General features: G+C 44.2%; 1 protein-coding gene across 1 annotated transcript in view; it reads left to right on the forward strand.

Annotated features, from left to right (window-relative positions):
• The first annotated feature begins 229 nt into the window (after positions 1-229).
• dnah9 (dynein, axonemal, heavy chain 9) overlaps positions 230-26393 on the forward strand; it is a 145400-nt gene continuing 119236 nt past the window's right edge. Inside the window, exons 1-31 of the mRNA XM_064950630.1 lie at positions 230-580; positions 1407-1603; positions 3393-3551; positions 3735-3865; positions 4109-4320; positions 4669-4902; positions 5544-5711; positions 6568-6684; positions 6753-6903; positions 7119-7233; positions 7349-7417; positions 11908-12034; positions 12233-12488; positions 14225-14466; positions 15752-15887; positions 16048-16244; positions 16717-16979; positions 17106-17267; positions 17449-17671; positions 17977-18143; positions 18909-19052; positions 19260-19419; positions 19648-19936; positions 20232-20509; positions 20845-20975; positions 21184-21310; positions 21664-21816; positions 22094-22219; positions 22418-22657; positions 22866-23026; positions 25505-25661. Of these exons, the coding sequence (XP_064806702.1) occupies positions 230-580; positions 1407-1603; positions 3393-3551; positions 3735-3865; positions 4109-4320; positions 4669-4902; positions 5544-5711; positions 6568-6684; positions 6753-6903; positions 7119-7233; positions 7349-7417; positions 11908-12034; positions 12233-12488; positions 14225-14466; positions 15752-15887; positions 16048-16244; positions 16717-16979; positions 17106-17267; positions 17449-17671; positions 17977-18143; positions 18909-19052; positions 19260-19419; positions 19648-19936; positions 20232-20509; positions 20845-20975; positions 21184-21310; positions 21664-21816; positions 22094-22219; positions 22418-22657; positions 22866-23026; positions 25505-25661 (5643 nt within the window). The remainder of the gene's footprint in view (positions 581-1406; positions 1604-3392; positions 3552-3734; positions 3866-4108; positions 4321-4668; positions 4903-5543; positions 5712-6567; positions 6685-6752; positions 6904-7118; positions 7234-7348; positions 7418-11907; positions 12035-12232; positions 12489-14224; positions 14467-15751; positions 15888-16047; positions 16245-16716; positions 16980-17105; positions 17268-17448; positions 17672-17976; positions 18144-18908; positions 19053-19259; positions 19420-19647; positions 19937-20231; positions 20510-20844; positions 20976-21183; positions 21311-21663; positions 21817-22093; positions 22220-22417; positions 22658-22865; positions 23027-25504; positions 25662-26393) is intronic.

Here is a 26393-nt window from a genome sequence, read left to right on the forward strand (position 1 = left end):
CACAAACAGAAAGCGCGACTAGTTACCTAGTTAACCTATCTGGAAGAATGACATGGGTCAGAGCCAGGGAGTAGCTTTTGTTCCCCAAGCAACGGATGGTTCATTAATGCAAACACAGCGTTACTATGGAGGCCAGGACACAATCACTTTATACACAAACCCCTTCACGCCATCGGGTCACTGTGGCAGTGGGCTGAAAAGCCGAGGAGGATAGTAGAACAGGGCAAGAATGGAAGATTCTCCGGCGGAGGACAGGAGATTCGAATTCATAGAGAAATACGTGTTAAAAACTCTAAAACTGAAGCAAGACCGGTGGCAAAAATGTATTTCCACCGATGACAACAAGCAAGTTATTCAGGTGTTCTTGGACAAACCCGACCAAATGACACTGGTCGTGTCTCTGAATGCAGCTGGCCACTTGCTGCCCACTGTCGGGTTTCCAGCGACCGTTAAAAACAAGGGTGTTTACTTCGTCAAAAGAAGCAAAACAGCTCTAACCCCTGACTCCATGAAAAGTCATTTGGTATATGGAGACTTGTCCTACGCGCCGCTTGACCAGTTTTCTGCACTAGTGGAGGAGGTAAGAATTAAAACAATGCTCACTGCGCAGGACAGCTCACCTATATCAGGTGTGTGTGTGTATGTTACAAACAATTGAACTACAATCAACGACAATACTTTACATAGGCATCTCATATTATTTTTAGGTAATGAAATGAGCAGTGGTGGAATAAGTATTGTCATACTTGAGTAAAGGTAAAGATACCTTCATAGAACATATCTCAAGTAAAAATGAAAGTCACTCAGAAAAATACTTATGTATGAAAAGTAAATCTAATTGCCAAAATATACTTATGTATCAAAAGTAAAAGTATAAATCATTTCAAATTGCTTATAATAATCAAATCGTACAGCACAATTAACTTGTTTTTTATTATTATTTACCAGCGGATAGCCAGGGCACACTACAACACTCAGACATAATTTACAAACGAAGCGTTTGTGTTTAGTGAGTCCTCCAGGTCAGAGGCAGTAGGGATGACCAGGGATGTTCTCTTGATAATTGATATGTGAGTGAACTGGACCATTTTCTTGTCCTACTAAGCATTCAAAATGTAACGAGTACTCTTGGGTGTCATGGAAAATGTATGGAGTAAAAAGTTTTAAAAAATCTTTCGGGAATGTAAAGTGAAGTAAAAGTAAAAGTAGTCCAACATATAAAGAGTCAAGTAAAGTACAGATACCTAAAAAAACGACTTAAGTAGTACTTTAAAGTATTTTTACTTAAGTACTTTACACAACTGGAAATGAGTGAATAATAGCTATTATTATTATACATGATTTTGTAATACTCTTTACTGTGATAAAGTTGATGTTATACTTATTCTCCCCCTTACGCCTTTCAGGTTGTGGTCCCATTGCTGTCCAACGGCAGGAACCACAGTGAATGGCCTCAGGTGGTATCCCAGGACATTCAGCGCCATGTTCATTCCCTCAAGAACAATGTGTTTGTGGTGTCTGGCCAAGTGAAAGGCAAGACTCTGCTGCCTTTACCACCTGGGGCAGAGAGAGTAGAGCAGGCTGCCTTGGAGCGGGACAAGAGGTAACCTAAATGACCGGCTGTCTCATATTATAACAGGACATTACAACACAGTAGGGTTATGCATTATAACATGTAATAACATTAGTGTTCAAATACACTGTTCAAAAAAATAAAGGGAACACTTCAACAACACAATGTAACTCCAAGTCAATCACACTTCTGTGAAATCAAACTGTCCACTTAGGAAGCAACACTGATTGACAACACATTTCACATGCTGTTGTGCAAATGGAATAGACAACAGGTGGAAATTATAGGCAATTAGCAAGACACCCCCAATAAAGGAGTGGTTCTGCACGTGGTAACCATAGACCACTTCTCAGTTCCTATGCTTCCTGGCTGATGTTTTGGTCACTTTTGTATGCTGGCGGTGCTTTCACTCTAGTGGTAGTATGAGACGGAGTCTACAACCCACACAAGTGGCTCAGGTAGTGCAGCTCATCCAGGATGGCACATCAATGCAAGCTGTAGCAAGAAGGTTTACTCTGTCTGTCAGCGTAGTGTCCAGAGCATGGAGGCGCTACCAGGAGACAGGCCAGTACATCAGGAGACGTGGAGAAGGCCGTAGGAGGGCAACAACCCAGCAGCAGGACCGCTACCTCCGCCTTTGTGAAATGACCTCCAGCAGGCCACAAATGTGCATGTGTCTACTCAAACGGTTAGAAACAGACTCCATGAGGGTGGTATGAGGGCCCGACGTCCACATGTGGGGGTTGTGCTTACAGCCCAACACCGTGCAGGACGTTTGGCATTTGCCAGAGAACACCAAGATTGGCAAATTCGCCACTGGCGCCCTGTGCTCTTCACAGATGAAATCAGGTTCACATTGAGCACGTGACAGACGTGACAGTCTGGTGCCTGCAACATCCTCCAGCATGACTGGTTTGGCGGTGGGTCAGTCATGGTGTGGGGTGGCATTTCTTTGGGGGGCCGCACAGCCCTCCATGTGCTCGCCAGAGGTAGCCTGACTGCTATTAGTTACCGAGATGAGATCCTCAGACCCCCTGTGAGACCATATGCTGGTGCGGTTGGCCCCGGGTTCCTCCTAATGCAAGGCAATGCTAGACCTCATGTGACTGGAGTGTGTCAGCAGTTCCTGCAAGAGGAATGCATTGATGCTATGGACTGGCCCGCCCGTTCCCCAGACCTGAATCCAATTGAGCACATCTGGGACATCATGTCTCGCTCCATCCACCAACGCCACGTTGCACCACAGACTGTCCAGGAGTTGGCGGATGCTTTAGTCCAGGTCTGGGAGAAGATCCCTCAGGAGACCATCCACCACCTCATCAGGAGCATGCCCAGGCGTTATAGGGAGGTCATACAGGCACGTGGAGGCCACACACACTACTGAGCCTGATTTTGACTTGTTTTAAGGACATTACATCAAAGTTGGATCAGCCTGTAGCGTGGTTTTCCACTTTAATTTTGTGTGTGACTCCAAATCCAGACCTCCATGGGTTGATAAATTTGATTTCCATTGATAATTTTTGTGTGATTTTGTTGTCAGCACATTCAGCTATGTAAAGAAAAAAATATTTAATAAGAATATTTCATTTATTCAGATCTAGGATGTGTTATTTTAGTGTTCCCTTTATTTTTTTGAGCAGTGTATATAGGCGTGTTGTAACATATACACCTGTATTTCCCCAGACTTGATAGATATCAACATGTTTTATGATTCAGCTGGAGTCACCAGATATTTAGGCTACCCTAACCCTAACCCAGACCTAACCCCTAACCCCAGTCTCAAACCCCAGTATCTAACCCATGTTATCGCCACCTACAGGGGAGTTGTAGTGGACAAGAGCATCATCCATGCCATTGAGTCAGTGGTGATAGAATGGAGCCACCAGATTCGTGGGGTCCTGAAGAAGGACTCATCTGAGCCTCTGCTGGAGGGAAAGAGTCCCACACCACACACTGAGATCAACTTCTGGAGGAGCAGGTCAGTACTGTAGTGGGCCTACACTATATGCCAGGGCCCTGCGTTGTGCTCAGTAGGCAGGAAACAGTAGCATGTTTTTTTTAAACAGTGACCCATATATAAACAAATGTTTGTTTTTTCTCGATATGTATGCATATAAAAACGAATGTATATGGCACTACTCCAATTAACCTCTCTGTGTAGATATGCAGACCTGGAGTGCATCCACTCTCAGTTCAAGTCCTCCAAGGTGACCAAGATGGCAGAGCTGCTGGATGCCATGGAGAGCAGCTACTACGCTGCCTTTAAAGACATGCTACAGGACGTTCTAGCAGGTAAACTAAAGCCCCGTTTTAACAAATCGTCGATAAAGTAAAACCGCACTGTGGGTTCAACTAATGTTAATGCTGTATCAGAGGTGTTCATTAGGTGCTACTAAAACAAAGACACCATGCAAGCGTTCTACTATCTTTGTGTCTGAAGGGACTGGGGACCCCGGATTGTCCTATTGTATTAGAACGTAGTGAACTTGAACTTGTGTGTGTCTGATTCTGTATCTGCCTGTGTTTGTGCCCCAGCCCTAGAGGAAGCTAAGGACATTTGTACGTACCTTCGTCCGCTGCAGCGTCTCTTTGAGGACCTGGAGAATGTGGAGTTCCCTGAGGTCAAGGGTCAGATCGGGCCTCTGATGCACATTGTGTGTCTGGTGTGGTCCAACTCACGCTACTACAACACCCCAGCACGCCTTATCGTCCTGCTACAGGAGACATGCAATCTACTCATACAACAAGTACACGAATATACAGTCAATCATGTAATACTGGTGGTAGTAATAACTCTATGAAGTACTTTTCCTCCATTTTGCAGTAATGCGACATATTCTCCAGTTGCATTGAAAAACAATATTTTTGTTTTGAAATGACGTTCATGTTTTCATGTGTGTGCTTTACTTACACGACTTACGGGACTGTGACCATGACCACATTCATACAGTCTCATGAATATACATGAATGTTGTGGATTTGACTGCTAACTGCTGTTTTGATTGTTGTATATGTTTAGGAAGGTGAATATATGTATATCTATGGATATGGGTCTTCATTTGACATCACATACTCTGATTTGTCCTCCACCTCAGGCGCGGGTGTATCTGAGCCCAGAGGAGGTGCTAAAGGGAGACGTGTCTGAGAGCCTGCGAAAGGTCCAGACCTCACTGGACATCCTAAACACCTTCAGACTGACCTATGAGGAGAAGAGGGCCAGCCTGGGCCAGTACCAGAGGAAGGGCAGGGAAGTCCGACCGTGGGACTTCCACCCACTCATGGTCTTCTCTGGCCTCGACCGCTTCATTGACCGTGTCAAAACCATTGAGGTGAGGATCAATTAATTAAAAACAGGGTTTAATTTTTTTTAAATATATTTTTGTATTGCTTTAGAAACATTTATGGAATATTGAAACACATTAACTTATTGAACAGATCAAAAGCAGTGGAATTACACCCTACCGACATCAATATTGTACAGATATCAGGATTCATATCTATTCAGTCCAAACACACACATTAGTAAGCCAAACATACTGTGTACTAAGGTTGGGCTGTATTAAGATTTTCATACCATCATACAGTTCCTGTACCATACCAGGATACGGTATTACCGGCAGTGTACACAAGGGGCACCATTTCTTTCCAAACCCCCCAAAAATAGCAAAGAAAATTATTGATCCAAGCTAGCCACTTAACTAGCAAGTTAGCAAACCAAATGCATAGCTGGAGCCCTGAGCTGGAGATAATTTATGAATCACATATTAGTCCCCCCCTCCCGGATTTTTTTGACGGTAATGAAAATCATACAGTCGTCATTTCAAAATACCCTGTTATACGGTATATACTGTATACCGCCCCAGCCTACTGTTTACCATAAACACCATAACCGCAGCCAATACACTACATTAAATGCTTGATGTTTAACAGGGTCTCCTCTGTGTTTGTCCCTCTCTGTCCCTGTCTGTAGGATGTCCTCCTGACAGCAGTAGACCTGTTAAAGCTGGAGAAGGTGGAGTTTGGAGGCATCCGAGGCAGAGCTCTAAGCCAGCAGGTCCTGTGGCTCCACCAGGAGTTCCTGGACACATATAAAGTCCTCACTGAGAAGCCCTACGACTGCCTCGACGTCTACAATACGGTACGGCAGGGTTCCCCAACTGGCAGCCCGCGGACCGAATTTGGCGAACGGGTGATTTTATTTGGCCCCCGAAGTTTTCTGAGCAAAATAAATATATAATATATATCTTTTTTTTTGTGAATTGTTGGACATAAAAGACTGTAAAAATACCAGAAATAAATCTGTTCCAATTGATTTTCCAAAGTATTCCCACGCAGAGATATACAGTGGGGCAAAAAAGTATTTAGTCAGCCAACAATTGTGCAAGTTCTCTGACTTAAAAAGATGAGAGGCCTGTAATTTTCATCATAGGTACACTTCAACTATGACAGACAAAATGAGAAAAAAAATCCAGAAAATCACATTGTAGGATTTTTAATAAATTTATTTGCAAATTATGGTGGAAAATAAGTATTCATCTTTTTAAGTGGGAGAACTTGCACAATTGGTGGCTGATTAAATATTTTTTTTTGCCCCACTGTATGTGATTGTATACAAGTCTAAGCAAGGTTTGAAATTATTATGTTTTAGTCAAATATTATATCTGTTTGGGCTTCTTGCTGTCAATTTGCAAATGATTTGTTTTTATGTTCCGGCCCCCTGACCATCCACTGAGGAAGAAATCGGCCCGCGGCTGAATCTAGTTAATGATCCCTGCGTTACTCTATAATAAAGAAGGAATATGGGAACAAGGGGCAGTTGTATGGACCCAGATTAAGTTAACAATAATCTACTGTAACAGCAGATATGGTTAATATTGGCCAAACACATTTGAAGTGAAGCAATTTATTTGTGGGCTGTCTAAAAGCCCTGTCAAAAAGGGCTTGAAAGGGTTGTCTAACTATCTACCTGACTGTGTGTATGTGTCTCCATGTAGGAGTTTGAGGCAGACGTGTGTGAGTTCAGATGTAAGGTGGAGGATACAGACCGTCGTCTGGGAGCAGTATTCTGTCAGGCCTTCGATGATGCCTCTGGACTGGAGCACGCATTCAAGGTGAGGAGAGGCGCACACCACACACACACACACACACACACACTGATACTCTACTGTCCTCCCTGCAGGTGCTGGATATGTTTGGCAGCCTGTTAGAGCGCCCACTCGTGGCAGCAGATGCTCTGGACAGATATCCTCTCCTTATCAGCCTGTTTGACAGAGAGCTAGACTGCTGCAAACTGCTCTTCAACAAACACACACACACACAGGAGGAACTGGGTAAAACACCTTGCATGTTACTCACGCCATCTTATATCATAATTTCGTACCAAAGTAATACATGTAAAGAAATCATCAACACTCTTGCTATGATGAACGTTTGACCGTTTACTAGTTTGCCTGCGACTGTTATCACTGCTGCCACATGATACTGTTTCCCCAGAACATTTACCTCTCTAGTTCGTTCTTCAATCTGCGCGTTTCTATCACTCCAGGTTATACTACTGTGAATAGGAACATGCCAGCTGTAGCAGGAGGTATGAGGTGGGCTCAGCAACTACAGGAGAGAATCCAGACCCCCTTCTCCATGTTCAGATACATCACCCACCCGTGAGTCTCCTCTCAGCCCGCATCGCTACTTTACCCCTTCGATTCTGCTGCTGGTGGTTGTATCAGTATTAGCTGAGCAGCAGTTCAGCTTTTGGGTGTGGTGGTTTCTTCTCAGGTGTCTGGAGTCTACAGCAGGAGAAAGAGCCGTACAGAAGTATGAGGAGATGATGCAGTTACTGGATAGGTATTTTAACTCAATTTTATCTCTGTAACCCCCCCCCCCCCGAGATCTGTTCTGCTACCACTTTCTGAACAACTCTATTGAAATGCGTTTAAAAAGAATATCCTGTAAGCTTTATAGAAATGCAGCATTTTTTTCTAGTGTAAATCAGTGTAGTGGATTACGTGTATGGAAGGCAGGGCCACAGCGGAATATAGCATGGAGACATGGAGCTCCAGTCGTGATTTATGTTTCCATTGTGGCAGTGTGGTTCACGGAGCTCTCATAATCTCATATGCTCTGTCATCATACTAATACTCTGTGTACAATGGCCCTACACAACACGTCCAACATAGGAACCTGCAAGACAAAGCATTCTATTGTGTTTCAATGATGTTCTCTCTCTCTCTCTCTCTCTCTCTCTCTCTCTCTCTCTCTCTCTCTCTCTGTGTGTGTGCGTATGCATGTTATTTTATTGTGTTGCTATTTTCTTTTTGTACCTATTTGTTCATTTCCTTACTCTTTAACGGCATTGTGGGGAAAGGGCTCGTAAGTAACCCCTCACATTGGGGCGGCAGGGTAGCCTAGTGGTTAGGGCGTTGGACTAGCAACCGGTTGCGAGTTCAAACCCCCGAGCTGACAAGGTACAAATCTGTCGTTCTGCCACTGAACAGGCAGTTAACCCACTGTTCCCAGGCCGTCATTGAAAATAAGAATTTGTTCTTAACTGACTTGCCTGGTTAAATAAAGGTAAAATTAAAAAAATTAAAATTAAAAGTACGCGTTTCACTGTAAAGTCAACACTTTTTGTATTTGCCGCATGTGACAAATACCATTTGATTTGATATGCGCACTCACATAACCACTCACATTACCACTCACATAACCCCTCACATAACCACTCACATAACCTCTCACATAACCACTCACATAACCACTCACATTACCACTCACATTACCACTCACATAACCACTCACATTACCACTCACGTAACCCCTCACGTAACCACTCACGTAACCCCTCACGTAACCCCTCACGTAACCCCTCACATTACCACTCACATAACCACTCACATAACCACTCACATAACCCCTCACATTACCACTCACATAACCACTCACATAACCCCTCACATTACCACTCACATAACCCCTCACATAACCCCTCACATTACCACTCACATTACCACTCACATAACCCCTCACATTACCACTCACATAACCACTCACATTACCACTCACATAACCCCTCACAGAACCACACACATAACCACTCACATTACCACTCACATAACCACTCACATTACCACTCACATAACCACTCACATAACCCCTCACAGAACCCCTCACATAACCACTCACATTACCACTCACATAACCACTCACATAACCCCTCACATTACCACTCACATTACCACTCACATAACCCCTCACATTACCACTCACATAACCACTCACATAACCCCTCACATTACCACTCACATAACCCCTCACATTACCACTCACATAGCCCCTCACATTACCACTCACATAACCCCTCACATAACCCCTCACATAACCCCTCACATAACCACTCACATTACCACTCACATAACCCCTCACATTACCACTCACATTACCACTCACATAACCACTCACATAACCCCTCACATTACCACTCACATAACCCCTCACATAACCACTCACATTACCACTCACATAACCACTCACATAACCCCTCACATTACCACTCACATAACCCCTCACATAACCACTCACATTACCACTCACATAACCCCTCACATTACCACTCACATAACCACTCATATAACCCCTCACATTACCACTCACATAACCCCTCACATGACCACTCACATTACCACTCACATTACCACTCGCATTACCACTCACATAACCCCTCACATTACCACTCACATAACCCCTCACATAACCACACACATTACCACTCACATTACCACTCACATAAACACTCACATTACCACTCACATAGCCCTTCACATAACCACTCATAACCACTCACATAACCACTCACATAACCCCTCACATTACCACTCACATAACCCCTCACATTACCACTCACATAACCACTCACATTCCGTTGCATCAAATGTACAATATCACCCGTTGTTCCTGCACCCAATCTAAAATACAACGATGAACAACATGTGTCCCCTGCACCCTGCTCACTCCAGTCAGACTTTAGGGACCTTGTTATACAGTTGTAATCAGCAGCGCTGCTTACGTATTCCAGTCAGCTATTAAAGGCATTCGAACACACACACACACACACACACACACACACACACACACACACACACACACACACACACACACACACACACACACACACACACACACACACACACACACACACACACACACACACACACACACAGGTCATTATGCTAACACTAAACACTGTGATTTATAGTTTTAGCCCAGGCGTTTGATTGCCTCAGCGTCTGCTGTGCCTAACTCGGGAGATGAACCATCAGCAGGAATCCAATAAGGACCTCAGTGCTCTGAAGCCCTCACCATAAACAGTCTCTTTACAGATTGGTACAGCCGTCCAGGAGCCTGACATATCGTCTGTTCTCTGTAGTGAATGAATCCGTTTAGCCGTCCCCTACTGTATGTTCCTCCTCCTTTACTAGACTCCCTGTGTATGTGAGAGATTCAATAAATGAAATCAGCCACCCGAACCTGTTCACCCCGCTATGATCTACAAGGCGGAGACAGTACAGGTGCATCAAAGCCGGGACCGACAGACTGAGATATAGCTTTTTCCTCCAGGACTTCAGACTGTTAAACAGTCACCTCTAGCCTCATTAACTGTTCTCTCTACCCTGCACCTTAGAGTCTGCTACCCGATGTATATAGAGAACACTGGTCACTTTAATAGTGTTTACATACTTTTTTACTTACTTTATACTGTAGTCAAGTCATTGAACACTGGTCACTATAATACTGTTTACATACAAAACACACCATTATATGTCTAAATATCTGCAGTACCAGTCAAAAGTTTGGACACACCTACTCATTCAGGGGTTTTTCTTATTTTTTTTACTATTTTCTACATTGTAGAATAATAGTGAAGACATCAAAACTATGAAATAACACATATGGGATCATGTAGTAACCAAAAAAGGCTTAAACAAATCAAAATATATTTTATATTTTAGATTCTTCAAAATATCCACCCTTTGCCTTGATGACAGCTTTGCACACTCTTGGCATTCTCTCTTCATGAGGTAGTCACCTGGAATGCATTTTAATTAACAGGTGTGCCTTGTTAAAAGGTCATTTGTGGAAAGGGTGGCTACTTTGAAGAATCTCAAATATAAAATACATGTTGATTTGTTTAACACTTTTTTGGTAACTACATGTGTTATTTCATAGTTTTGATTTCTTCACTACTATTCTACAATGTAAATGTAGTTAAAAAATAAAAAATAGTTAAAAAATAAAGAAAAACCCTTGAATGAGTAGGTGTGTCCATTTGAATGGTACTGTATATTTAAGCAATAAGGCCCGAGGAGGTGTGTTATATTGTCCATATACCACAAACCCCAGAGGTCCCTTATTGCTATTATAAACTGGGTACCAGCAGTAAAAATAAATGTTTTGTCATACCCATGGTATATGGTTGGATATACCACGGCAGTCAGCCAATCAGCATTCGGGGCTTGAACCACCCAGTTTATTAATATATATATTCCGGTCTCTGACAATGCTCGTTCTGATATTTCTTTTTTTCTTTTTTTTTCCTGGATAATGTGTGTATTGTTTATTTTACTTTTTTTTAAATTGTTAGGTATTACTGTGCTGTTGGAGCTAAAAACACAAGCATTTCGCTGCACCTGCGATAACATCTGCAAATTCATGTACGCAACCAATACATTTAGATTAGATATGTCTGTGTTGTGCTCAATCCTCATTTTGGTGTAGTCGCTTTCGCTACATGTTTCTGTTTGTTACTGAAGAGCATTCTTTTTTTTAATACAGTGGCTCATTAGAGAAACAAATGTCTGTTATTACAGTTTATTGAAATCTGCAGTAGCTTGTTTAGCATTAACAGTGTAATAGGAATGTGTTACTTGTTTTGTTAATTGATCAACTAACTTACTCTCTAAACCAGTGTTTCCCAACTCCGGTCCTCGAGTAATCCCAACAGTACACATTTTTTATTGTGGACAAGCACACCTAATTCTACTTGCCAATTAATCATCAAGCCTTTGACAAGTTGAATCAGGTGTTTTTGTCCAGGGCTACAATAAAATGTATGCTGTTTGGGGTAGTAGAGGACCGGAGTTGGGAAACACTCTCAACTAACTAATTCTCTAAACCAGTTTTCTGTTCTACTTGATAATTCGTTGCCTTCACCCGGTGTCCCAGGTCTAAATCAGTCCCTGATTAGATGAGGAACAATGAAAAAAAAGCAGTGGGAACTGGTTTCGAGGTCCAGAGTTGAGTTAAACTAACTAGCTTTGATAACCAACTACCTCCCCCAGTTACTCCCGTCAGCTGTTTGATGTATGGACTGAGACAGTGGGGGAGAAGTCCCAGTACAATCTCAACCTCCCCCTCATCAGCCGAGACCCAGCTTCCCGCCTCATCTCTGTCAATTTCAACCCACAGGTACTATAAACGTAACTCAGTCAGTTTCAACCCACATGTACTGCTAGGGGGAAATGATCTTGTACTCAACATTACTGTAAATTACATTGTTGCTACAGTGAACTTGTTATTTTTGCTCTCCCCCTCTACCTCTCTCTCTTTCCTTTCCCACTATCTCCTCCCCCTGAAACCCCACCTCGCCCCTCTCCCTCCCCCCAGTTGGTCTCAGTCCTGAGAGAAGTGAAGTACCTGAAGGCCAGGCAGACAGAGTCCATCCCGGACACTGCAGAGCAGGTGTACACTAGCAGGGGTCAGCTGTGGCAGTACATAGCCAACCTGGAGCTCACTGTGAGGAGATACAACAAGGTGGTGAGCACGGTTCTGGAGGTGGAGCACCCACTGGTCCAGGGTCAGCTCAGAGACATCGACACGCATCTCAGAGAGGCAGAGGAGGACATCAACTGGAACAGCCAAGGTCAGAGGTCAAAACTACAGGGGGAAGTGGGGCATTACGGGTGCCCTAATGTTTCAACTTGGGCAAAAACCGTCCACAATTTCCTTCTCACTTGGGCTTGGCTACATTACTCTACTGTTCTACTGTAACTACTGTATATTCTCCTCAAATGCCTATTTCATGATGTTCACTCCACCTTTGTCAGTTCCGGGACAGGACTGACTGCGATGTCATGACATGAGACCCCGGGAGAGAAGATGAAGATGATGACTAAGCCACAGTGCTTCAATCATTGATTGATACAATGTGATTCAAACAGTGTTGTTTGGGAGAGTTGTGGTGGTGCCTACTGTAGGACCCACAGCTTCCTGAAGGACAGGGTAGAGAAGCCTGTGTGGCTCAGTTGGTAGAGCATGGCACTTGCAACAGCAGGGAAGTTGGACGATTCCCACAGGAGACTAGTACAAAAAAGACAAACAAATATGTATCCACTCACTACTATAACTCGGTCTGGATAAGAGCTTCTGCTAAATGACTAAAATGTTGTTGTTTAAAAAAAATATATATACTGTATACAGTACATACATTATGACTACAGTCTCAACGTCAACAGTGAAGAGGTGACTCAGGAATGCTGGCATTCTAGGCAGAGTTGCAATAAAAGATTAAGATTGGCAAAAGAACACAGACACTGGAACTCTGCCTAGAAAGCCAGCATCCCAGAGTTGCCTCTTTACTGTTGATGTTGAGACTGGTGTTTTGCGGGTACTATTTAATAAAGCTGCCAGTTGAGGACTTGTGAGGCATCTGTTTCTCAAACTATACACTCTAATGTACTTGTCCTCATGCTCAGTTGTGCACCAGAGCCTCCCACTCCTCTTTCTATTCTGGTTAGAGCCAGTTTGAGCTGTTCTGTGAAGGGAGTAGTACCCAACTTTGTGCGAGATCTTCAGTTTCTTGGCAATTTCTCGCATGGAGTAGCCTTCATTTCTCAGAACAAGAATAGACAGACGAGTTTCAGAAGAAAGTTATTTGTTTCTGGCTAGGAGAGATCTAGGAGAGATCTAGGAGAGATCAAAAAAGGACCTTATAGCTGAAGACTTTTTTTTTGTCCCATTAAAGTACATTGCAATGACTTAGGAAGTGTTCACACTTTGGAGATGTGTGTGGCCAGATGGAGACAAAAACAATATGTTACTTCTGGTGCTGCTTACTGTGCTGGATGCACTTAGGATAGTTATGGAGAATAATTAAAGGGGACAAGGTGTTACAGTATATAGAGCCTGCTTTATGGTAGATGTATGTGGAGCCAGTTCCCTATCATTTCACTTGGAGGTTTTAGTAGAAGATGAAGGAGTTGGATAGCCTGGGTGCAAGTCTATTTAGCTAACTTCCCACTCCGTTTCATATGGTAAAGATTGTTTAGCATGGCAGGAGTGGAATGACAGCTAAACAGGCTGGTAACCAGACTGGGGGTTGGGTTGGCAACACTGGATGCCTCAGTGCCCTGCTTAAGAATAGATCAGTGGAAACACTGTAACAACCTTGACCAGCTTTCATTAGAGGGACATTACACTTCAACATTTGTCAGACGTTTTTTCAGGGATTGAGGCGAGTGGCTGGATCTACACAATTTGTGGGACATGGTTTCATCTTCTCTTCACTTTCAAGGTCTGAAAACTTTCTGACAAACATAGATTTGAAACTGTGATGGCCCTTTTAACGTGTGTCCATTTCCTTCCCCTGTTTGTGACCAGGGATCTGGGAGTACATCCAGGAAGTGCGTGAGTGTGTGTGTGACCTGGAGAAGAGGCTCCAGAGAACCAAGGACCACGTGGAGGAGATCCAGGCCTGTATGAGGGCCTTGGCCAGCCCCCTCTACGACCGAAGGGAGGGCAAGAGAGACACCCTTCTCAGCCTGGACGACCGGGCTGACAGGCTGGAGAGGTGTTACGCCCAAATACGCTCTTCCGGAGAGAAGATACACTTCCTGCTGAAGGTGACTATACCAAATAACATAAAGGTCATAAACACTTCTGGCTTTGCAGGGAACTTTATTGACCATATTAGGAGTTATGTCTTAGTCCTCATTGCAAAAGTTGCGAATTCGGCAACTTTTGCAAATGTTTTGTCTGAGTGAGGGAAATGCTGTGAATTAAGAGGACTCAATTTATGTTGAAAGATGAGACGTTGTGGATTATAATATATACGGCTTTGATGTCAGACAAGCAATCCAAACCCCCGCGAGTCCAAATGTGCACTTCACATTTCCATATCATAAAACATGTCATATGCATTGTCAACTTTTATGGTCCTTATGTTTGATGTACCGTTACAAGATGACATGGGGTCATACCCTGGGTTGTTCTGAACAGAGTGAGCCTACGTCTGCCTATTGTGAAGAAAAATCACAGCGGAACACGCACATGTGTGCACCCAGGGCACCTTTCTCTGATCACCAAAATTACCATCTGTTTCTCTGAATTGCCTTGTGAAAGCAGAACACTGTAAGATCGTATTTTATAACTTAACCAGTCATATTGGCAATAGAACAGGCTTTCAAATGATGCCCACCTGACCCAGATAGTGATATATAATGGTCCGTTTCTGCGTAAACAACAACAGGGATGCAGAGTTGTGTTCCAAACAAAACAACCACAAGTGTGCTTGCTGTAGTTCCTCATCGGCATAGCTAGGAGAGATCAAAAAAGCACCTTATAGTTGAAGACTATTTTTTTGACCCATAGAAGTGCATTGAAATTGCTTAGGAACTGTGCACAATTTGGAGAGGTGTGTGTCCACTTGGAGACACCAGTCAGTCATCTCACTCAAACCCTTGTCATTTTTTTTGTCTTATGTTGCACCTACCCCACATCTTCCAGGAATATTCTCATCGTGTTACTGAATGTATCCAGAGTGTTTCCAGATGTTGTTATCTGTGAAAATACTGTGAAAAGTACAGTAAATGTAAAATGCACAGAAAATCAAGTGTAATGTTTGGATTTAGTCTTGAGTCTGGTGAAATGTTTTTTTTTCTCAACTTTGATCTAATGATATTCCCATAAACTCCACTCTATTCCCGTTCAATTGGTACTATGATTATGCCTTACATATGTCTTATGTAAGAAACATTTCAATGTAACCATATCCGTATAGGCCAATCGCCACGAATGTAAAAGGTTAAAAGGTGTGCATTATTCATTTCTTTATACAAATATAAGGTGCATGTTCCGTGTACATGTTACTCTTTGATTTTGAGTGTGAGTGTCTTCGTTCTGTGACAGAGTAACCTGGAGTTGTTCAGAGCAGACCCAGCTTCTGAGGAGTGGGAAGCCTATGTGGAGTACATAGACGACATGGTCATAGACGGCTTCTTCAACGGCATCGAATGCTCCCTCAAGTTCTTCCTCGACAACACCGGTGAGCAATGATCCGTTCCACTTGAATGATCAGTACATTTGTTTGTGTATCCACCTTAGGTTGGACTAACGTGCTGGCGAGCCCTCCTGAGTGTAAAGATGAGCACTTTGTACGAGACTCACACATTTCTGTGAAACAACCCCCTTCTTCCCTCCCTCAGACCAGCGCGGTGGTGTGGCCCCTCTGTTTGAGGCCCAGCTCGATCTGAGGGTTCCTGACATGGTGTTTAACCCTTCGCTGGAGTACGGAGTTGCCGATGGCTTCTATGACCTGGTGGAGAGCCTGGTCAATGACATCTACAGGACCTCTTCTCTGGTGGCACGCCTGGCCACGCACAGCAGCGTCCCACACTACCAGGTACTACAACACTACCATGGTTGCAGAATGCAGATAACTTTCCCCCAAATTCCCCGGTTTTCCAGAAATCCCTGTTGTAAGGTTCCCGGAATCAGGATGACATAACCAGGATTTCTGGAAAACCTGGGAATTTGGGGGGAAGTTGTTATATGTCAAGTTTGTCATATAATATATGTCAAGTTTGCCACCCTAAAAGGGATACTGTGAGATTCTGGCATTTTTTACCATGTTTATGTCTCTGCCTGCAGTATCAAGGAAGTTAGCGGTAGCTTCGCAAGCCAATGCTTACTAGCGTTAGCGCAATTACTGTTAGTCTACAGGTATGCACACAGAGTCATAAAAATGGTATGCACGAGTTCATCTGACGCTTAATTGCCAGAATCTCCCAGTATCCCTTTAACCCATCATCTAGAACGTGTATTGTATCTATAATCTATCATCTATAAAATAATTCTAATCTGCCGACTATCAGGCTGTTATGGAAGACATGGCTGATTTGGCGGACATGCGCCAGCTGCTGATGGAACGTGTGCAGGGCGTCATGGCGACGTGTTGTGAGTTCCGTAACTCTTTGGAGCGCTATGCATACCTGTACGTTGACGACAGGAAGGAGTTTATGCGCCAGTTCCTGCTGTACGGCCACGTGCTGACCAGTCAGGAGATAGAGGCTCATGCAGAGGATGGAGTCCCAGAGAACCCACCTACACTGGAGCAGTTTAGAAAGCAGGTGGATGGGTAAGGGAGATAAATAGAGTGTGTTTTTGAGAGTGTGTGTGCAAGTGTGTATGTAATGATGACTCTGTGTGTGTGTGTGTGTGTGTGTGTGTGTGTGTGTGTGTGTGTGTGTGTGTGTAACCCCAGATACGAGCGTATCCATGAAGAGGTGCAGGGTCTGGAACCAGTGTGTGTGTTCCAGGGGTGGATGAGGGTCGACGGACGGGCCTTTAAGAGTGCCCTGCTCAACATCGTCAGGAAGTGGAGTCTCATGTTCAAACAACACCTCATAGACCACGTCACAAACAGGTCGGCAGACTCTAACTCTACCAATATCCCACACAGATTGTTAGGCAGATACCAGAGGATTCCAGGGAGAAAAAGCACTCTGTCAAAGTACCCTTCTACTTCATGTTGTCTCTCTTGTTTTTAAACTTTTAAACATTCTCTCTCTCTCCCTCTCCCTCTCCCTCTCCCTCTCCCTCTCTAGCCTGTTAGACCTGGAGGAGTTTATCAGTCTAGCAGAGCAGGGGCTGGGTCACAGGGTGGAGCAGGGCGACTATGGTGGCCTGGTGGGGGTCATGGGTCACCTGCTGGCCGTGAAGGAGAGGCAGGGTGTGACGGACGCCATGTTTGAGCCGCTCCAACACACCATTACCCTGCTCAAGACATATGAACAGGAGCTGCCTGACGTGGTCTACAAACAGCTAGAGGTGACCCTTGTCCAAAGTCAATCGATCAATCTCCTACCTCTCTCCTTCCTCCTCCTCTCATTCCTCTGTCCCCTTCTGTGCTTCCTTTTGGCACGCATCCCTCTGTTTTGTCCCACTCCCTCTTTGCTCCTTCTGGTGGTACTCCTCCTCCTCCCGATACTCATCCCTCTCTTCCTCCTTTCTCTCTGTCCAGGAGCTATCAGAAAAGTTACTAATGTCTCTGTCCCTTCTTCCTCCTTAACACACATTGTCCCCCTCTCCCTCCTTCCTCTGCCTTACACTCGTCTATTTCTCCCTCCCTCTAGGAGCTTCCAGAGAAGTGGACCAACGTGAAGAAGCAGGCGGTGGTGGTGAAACAGCAGGTGGCTCCTCTCCAGGCCAGCGAGGTGGCCGGACTACGCAGGAAGTGTGCCTCCTTCGACGTGGAGCAACACGCCTTCAGAGAGAGCTTCAGGAAGAATGGGCCCTTCAGGTGACGCGCGCTCCCACACACAGGCTGAATTACGTTGACGGAAAGTTGTCCTCTCGCTTGTGTCCTCATTCAATCCTCAGTCCTAAACAGTTCCTTAGCTCCTACCCCAGGACATGTGTCCTATTTGATCTAAAAGGGCTGGATACTGTAGGTGTAAGCAATGTGGTTATGGCTCCACATCCCCAACCAGAGGGCTAGGTAAAAACATTGCTTACACCCTTCTGCAAGCAAGACAGGCTTCTCTCCGTCATAGGCCACCATTGTTGTTCCCTCCTGTCACACCTCTACATCGACCAGTCTATAATTGTGCAGTGAACAGTTAACGACACAACGCTTACACGTTAGGCAAGCATAATTGAATCTTTACATATGCTAATTACCCACACAGGTAGTGGTGCTCCATCATGCTGTCTAATTACTTAATTAATTATGCACATAATCGTTCCTCTGTAGTGACATGATTTTCTCATTAATGTCATGGATGTCCGGGTTGATAATTGACTATGTGCCTATGGGCCTGGGTAGCCAACCTCCATTCAAACATGACTTGACAAAGTAGTCAGCTGAAACGGTGACAGACTGGTGCTCAGGCTGGTGTGATGTAGGTTTGTCAGTAAGACCCTCTACACAAGGGGCTTTCAAATCTTTTTTCTCCCTGGTAGTTAATACATTTATAAATGTCAGGTTAACTTAGTATCAATGTGAAACCATATCAGATGCTGAGAGAGTAACCTTGCTGTGTGGTTCCTCTGTGTGTTATTGTAGGTTTGACAGTGAGAACCCGTATGCCATGCTGAATGCATCCCACAAACAGATCCAGGAGAAGGAGGCTGTGATGGCTAGGCTGGTGGAGTCTGCCGGCCTGTTTGAGGTGACTGTCTCTGACTACAGACAACTACGACAGTGCAGGTGAGACAAGGCTTTCTCCACAAGGTTTCTTCCTTCGAGAGAGTTTGTCCTCCTACGGTTTTCCCTTAGAAGATCCAGGCCGGGTTACTGTAAAGCACTCGGTGTCAAATATTTTTTTTTGTTGTGAAAAGTACTATATTAATACAATTGTTTGATTGACGTACTGTCTGACTGACTGACTTATTGTTATATCCTGTGGTTCCCAAGGCGTGAGGTGGGGCTGCTGAAGGAGCTGTGGGACATGATAGCTGTAGTAGACAGTACTATGGTTGCCTGGAGGACCACACCATGGAGAGACATCAACGTCGAGGACATGGAACTGGAGTGTAAACGCTTCAATAAAGACATCCGAGCATTGGATAAAGAGGTGAGAGGGAGAGATGAGGAGGTGGATGAGAAGGAGGTGCAGAGGGGAGGAGAGGAGAGGGAGAGAAAGTGAGATATTACATTGGCCACAATCAAAAAGGAAAAAGCCATTGTAAAAGAACATGTACATTTCCAAATACATTTCTCACACCTTGCCTCTCCCTTTCTTTCACCAGTGTTTTTGGTGGTTAATGCTGAATTGTATCATAAAAACCCTTCTTCCCCCTAGGTGCGATCGTGGGAGGCGTTCTCAGGTCTGGACAGCAGGGTAAAGAACCTCCTGACCTCCCTCAGGGCCGTAGCAGAGCTCCAGAACCCTGCCATACGGGCCAGACACTGGCACCAGCTAATGGCTGCCACCGGGGTGCGCTTCACCATGGACCAGGAGACAACACTGGCGGACCTGCTGCAGCTCAACCTGCACAGCTTTGAGGAGGAGGTGAGGGGCATCGTGGACAAGGCTGTCAAAGAGATGGGAATGGAGAAGGTGCTCTCTGAACTCAACTCTACATGGACCGGTACAGTACAGAATACCTTTAAACTGAACTCAATTAGGACTTTTATCAGATGCCTGTACTTTTCATGTTTAATCTGTGATTGGTTTGGTTGATTGGATTGACTGATTGGTTCGGGTTGATTGACTGACTGATTGGTTTGGTTGATTGACTGACTGACTGACTGGTTTGGTTGATTGACTGACTGATTGGTTCGGGTTGATTGACTGACTGATTGGTTTGGTTGATTGACTGACTTATTGGTTTGGTTGATTGACTGACTTATTGGTTTGGTTGATTGACTGACTGATTGCTCCAGGTATGCAGTTCCAGTACGAGCCTCACCACCGTACCCAGGTGCCCTTGCTGCGCTCGGACGAGGACCTGATTGAAACCCTGGAGGACAATCAGGTCCAGCTGCAGAACCTCATGTCCTCCAAGTACATCGCCCACTTCCTGGAGGAGGTGTCACTGTGGCAACGGAAGTTATCAGTGGCGGACGGAGTGATATCCATCTGGTTCGAGGTGCAGCGTACCTGGACCCATCTGGAGAGCATCTTCATAGGCTCTGAGGACATCCGTTCACAGCTACCCGAGGTCAGACAGGCACACACATGCACACACATGCTCAAAGACACACACTCGCATGCACACATGCACTCCCATTTCACAAGTTTGTTTTTATCCTTCATAAGGGCTCTGCCTGTACCACTTTCATGCATGTTAATTAATAAATCGTTAGTTGTCTAAACACCAGCCTACTTTTGTAAATCAGAATTATACATTTCCTTAATTACCTTGATGGCGATGCTGTTCCTCCGGTTCCAGTGGTAGTGTTAAAGCCAGATGTTTGTAGTTAATATCTCTCTGTGTGATTGTCCTCTGGGAACTCCTATCCTCTGGCCGGGCTCCCACAATGCAACTCTCCCCAGGACTCCAAACGCTTTGAAGGGATTGATGCCGATTTCAAAGAGCTGGCGAACGCAGCCCATAAAACGCCCAACGTGGTGGAGGCCACCAATAAAGCAGGCCTGTTCAGCAAACTGGAGGACATTCAGAGCAGGTGGGGGAAGGAGAGGGAGTCTGTGGTGGTGTGATGGGATTCTCTGTCTCACGGTGCACTGAAATGTGTGTTAGAGCAAAGAGAATGATTGTGTTATCGATAGAAAAAGGCAACACATACAAATGTAAGAACTGACCCATGAATGTATTTATACACTTATACATATTCACACAATTCACTGATAATGGGTGTGTGTAACCTTGTGTAGACTGTCTCTGTGTGAGAAGGCCTTGGCTGAGTATCTGGACACCAAGCGTCTGGCCTTCCCCAGATTCTACTTCATCTCCTCTGCTGACATGCTGGACATACTGTCCAATGGAACCAACCCACTCCAGGTAGGAACCTATACCCATTAGGTGTATCCACAAAGCCTCTCAGATTAGGCGTGCTTATTTAGGATCAGTTTAGCCTTTTAGATCATATTGAATACAATTATATTGACAGATTGAGACCTGATCCTAGATCAGTTTTTTTGCTCATACCTGTAGGACTCTGAGTCTCCACAAGGGAGCAGTGTTGGCCATAGTTTGCCAGAGTCTTTCCACCTCATCCTGGGAATAAAAAGTGCTAAATTATTCTCTTCAATACTGAAGGATAGTTGAACAACGACTTTTGTTGAAACCTGTCAATAACGCGTGGTCCTGACTTTTCCTGACATTAGTCCCTACTCTTCCCGCTCTGTCCCTAGGTCCAGAGACATCTATCCAAGCTGTTTGACAACACAGCCAAGATGCAGTTTGAGACTGACACGGAGGGGAACCCTACTAAGACAGGTCTGGGCATGTTCAGTAGGGAGGAGGAGTATGTCCCCTTTAATCAGCCCTGCGACTGCACCGGACAGGTAACACTATGATGGGGGACAGGGATTGAAAGATGTTATAGCATTTGTCAGATGTTCTCTGTCCAATCTGTGAAATCTCAAAGCCTGTAAATCTCAAAGCCTGTAAATCACAAAGCCTGTCAATCACATGTATTAGTTCCCTATTAGACACCTTCGTTTGAATGAAAAGCCCGTTGTGTTTATTCATGTTGTCTGATGCCCCTCGGTTCTAAAATGACAAACACATTCATAGAATGGCTGTGTAGTATGTCATCATTATCTGTGTGGTTGTCTTCAGGTGGAGATGTGGTTGAATCGGGTTCTGGAAACCATGCGGTCAACAGTGCGTCATGAGATGACAGAGGCAGTGATGGCCTATGAGGACAAACCCAGGGAGCAGTGGCTGTTTGACTACCCCGCTCAGGTACATTAGAATTAGAAGGTGTGTTAGAGCAGGGCTGTCACAAAAGCCTGCACACCAAATAGCTCTCCAGGAGGAGGGTTGACCGCTCCTGCCATGACCTGTGTCTTTTTAATCGATCTGTGTAGTGCATTCAGCTCTGTAGCTCGAACCTCTGTCTTCCTCTGACCTCTAACTTCTAATGTGTATATCGCACTCTAGGTGGCCCTGACGTGTACTCAGATCTGGTGGACGTCAGACGTGGGCATGGCCTTCTCCCGTCTGGAGGAGGGATATGAGAACGCCATGAAGGAATATAACAGGAAGCAGGTCGCCCAGCTCAACACACTAATCTCCATGCTGATTGGACAGCTGTCGCCGGGCGACCGCCAGAAGGTCATGACCATCTGCACCATAGACGTCCATGCGAGGGACGTGGTCGCTAAGATCATCGCTCAGAAGGTATCAGTATCAGTTTGTTTTCAACCTTTTCTCAATTATGAAATTAACATAATGATAAAGGATTTTTAAAAGTTTTGCAACTTTAACAAAGACAGAAAGTGTTTTGGATGTTGTTGTTTTTTACCCATCCCTGTTTTTCGTCTTCTTCCAATCCCCCCCCCCCCTCTCCTCTCTCTCTCTCTCCATTCCCTCATTCCCCCATCGCCAGGTGGAGAACTCTCAGGCGTTCCTATGGTTGTCTCAGCTACGTCATCGCTGGGATGAGAAGGAGAGACACTGCTTCGCCAACATCTGTGACGCCCAGTTCCTCTATTCATACGAGTACCTGGGCAACACACCACGACTTGTCATAACCCCACTGACTGACAGGTACACTGACCAATAAAAATAATGTTGGCACAGGGTATCACATTCTGATTGGTTTTCATCTCACTCACAGGTAAGTACCACTATGGTTGTTTACTTTTTTGATAGACAAGTTAGGGCGAGCCTAATCTCTCGTGAACAGATTCTGAGCGAAAACCAAATAATCTGTCAGGACGTGATGGAATTGGTAGGATAACGAGCAGCAGTAGTTCTGGTATTTGGATTTTCGTCACTGATTGTTTGGATGTATCAGGATTGGGCGAAGGCAGTGCTTAAACTTTGACTGCTTTGCACATGTGGTGAAATTAGCCCCCAACTCGGCACATGGAATTTTTTATTTTTTTATATATTTTTTTTCACCTTTATTTAACCAGGTAGGCAACAAGTTCTCATTTACAATTGCGACCTGAAATGGGGAATGGGGCGGGGGGCGGTTGTGGTTCAGGTCGGCTGTGGGCAGGGTGGCTTGATGTTTCTAAAATCTAAAATATGTTTTGATTTTGTTTAACACTTTTTTGGTTACTACATGATTCCATACATGTTATTTCATAGTTTTGATGTCTTCACTATTATTCTACAATGTAGAAAATAGTCCAAATAAAAACTATTGAATGAGTACAGTTGTGTTCAAACTTTTGACTGGTACTGTACATGTAAGAGATTAGCTAACTAGCCACTCTAGCTAGCTGGCTAACATTATAGGTTTAGAGTCATGACTAACAATAAAAATCATTATATTCTAATCGATTTTTGGGTTCATCATTTCTGTAAATACTTTTTATGCATGCTTATTTTTAATTTGATCTTTATTTAACTAGGCAAGTCAGTTAAGAACAAATTCTTATTTTCAATGACGGCCTAGGAACAGTAGGTTCAGAGGCAGAACAACATATTTGTACCTTGTCAGCTCAGGGATTTGAACTTGAAATCTTTCGGTTACTAGTCCAACGCGCGAACCACTAGGCTGCCCTGCCGCCCCAGCGCTTTCAAACTTTGAAAGTGCAAAGAAGTATGCTCTCAATGCAGTTATGCAGTCTGATACACCTACAGTGGGATGCCAAACTTGTTTAGCATTATCTAGTCCAAATATGGCACGATTCCACTGTTTTTATCCATTAGCATCACTTTCAATGAGGAACTTTTATTTTGAAGGTGAACTGCAAATTCACTATTGTGGCTAATTGTTTTTTTTAGGCAAGTCAGTTAAGAACAAATTCTTATTTACAATGATGGCCTACCAAAAGGCAAAAGGCCTCCTGCGGGGACGGGGGCCTGGGATTGTTATTGTGGTTAGCTTCTCATATGTAGGAATAAGCGGGTACCAGGGCCAGAGGACTGACACATTGGCCAACATTCCGATAGAAATGTATTATGCAGAACGAACATGCCTCCCTGATTCTAAGGGATCATGCCAGTTCTATTCATGCCATTTCTATCTGCAACGTATTCTCTTGGATTAATAAAACGAATCACAAGGAACATGTTTTGTTGCTTAGCACCTTTCATACAAGCAATTGCAGCTTGAACCGGGTTCCTACATTATTGTGGGAAATTATCACAGATAAAGTCTGAATATAAAAAGTAGATTTATGACCTGTTTCTGTAGTCCTCTGGCAAACTGTGCTGTGGCTGTGGAACTGACCATTAGCCCATTCCCTTTGAAGCCAGAACAAAGCACCACAAAGACAATGGTGTTTGAAGGCTGGATCACTGATCAGCGGCCATGTGCTCGTAGAGACAGCATATGGCCAGAGACTGTGCTCTATCTCGTTATCTCTGCCTGTCAAACTTTTGACCACTGACCCTCTGTCATTCAGCCATACTGGAGTCAGGCAAAGTTTGATATAAAGTTGTCATTCACTCACAGATGGCTTCTGGCCAACTTAAACAGTTTGATTTCAGCTTTCAGATGTGTTTGGATTTCAATCACGTAATTCTGGAAGCTGTGTTTTTAAGGATTGTGATGGCATCCCCCTGGTAGAAAAACAATGATGTAATCATACATACACAATACTTCTCGGTTAAAGTGTTTCAGCCCCTTCTGAGAACTGTGTTTAGGCATTCAGAACAAGCAGGTTTGTAGCCACCCAGACAGTTGATTGTGAGATATATGGCCATATTTCCAAAATGACTATTAAAAACGTTGGCAACAGTCTCTGGATGACACAAATTGGATCGTTTGTCTTCCGGTAGCTTTCATATCTCTATAACACACACTCTCTCTCTCTCACAATATATTGTCTATTTACCCTCTGCTTGCTGAAATGATTACCACATTGATTTCAGAGGCGAAACAACGCATTTATATTGATGATCAATTTCAGATTTGATCGTCTCCATCAGTCCTCCTCAACTCTTTAGTGTGCTATTGAAACATGCAGATTGTTGTTGCATTTCAATGCCCGCTTGTTATTTGACTTGAGTTAATCAGCCTATGAAGTGAAGTTGTTATTACTAAGAATGTGTGTGTGTGTTTCCCAGGTGCTACATCACTCTTACCCAGTCCCTCCACCTGACTATGAGTGGTGCTCCAGCAGGCCCAGCAGGCACTGGCAAGACAGAGACCACCAAGGATCTGGGCCGAGCCCTTGGCATCATGGTCTATGTATTCAACTGCTCCGAGCAGATGGACTACAAGGTGGGCTCCCACTCCTTCTGCAGACAGGCTATGAATCATCTAAGTCAGGGTTGGGCAACTTTTGATGGGGGTGGGGGACACAACAAAACAACTCATCATGAGGGCCCGCAGTTGCTCACGAGTCTGCGTACCCACGTCATACCTCCCCACGTTGTGGGCAAAACATCTTAGTGGCCCCACTCTTGACAGCAAAGAACATTTAAAACACTTTTTTAGAATACATTTCGTGCAATTCTACACATTTTGCCACGGAGTGTAGAGCAAATGTTGCCATTTAAAGTAAGTTTGCTGCAATTCTACACACATTTTCCCATGATGCGGTGAGGAAAACTGGCTGTCTTACAGTGAGTTTCCTGCAATTCTACACATCTTGCCATAGGGTGGAGAGAAATGTTTGCAGTTTTTAATACACTGCTCAAAAAAATAAAGGGAACACTAAAATAACACATCCTAGATCTGAATGAATGAAATATTCTTATTAAATACTTTTTTCTTTGCATAGTTGAATGTGCTGACAACAAAATCACACAAAAATGATCAATGGAAATCAAATTTATCAACCCATGGAGGTCTGGATTTGGAGTCACACTCAAAATTAAAGTGGAAAACCACACTACAGGCTGATCCAACTTTGATGTAATGTCCTTAAAATAAGTAAAAATGAGGCTCAGTAGTGTGTGTGGCCTCCACGTGCCTGTATGACCTCCCTACGACCTCCTGGGCATGCTCCTG

Source organism: Oncorhynchus masou, chromosome 31, assembly GCF_036934945.1.
Source record: "Oncorhynchus masou masou isolate Uvic2021 chromosome 31, UVic_Omas_1.1, whole genome shotgun sequence".
NCBI classification, from domain to species: domain Eukaryota; kingdom Metazoa; phylum Chordata; class Actinopteri; order Salmoniformes; family Salmonidae; genus Oncorhynchus; species Oncorhynchus masou.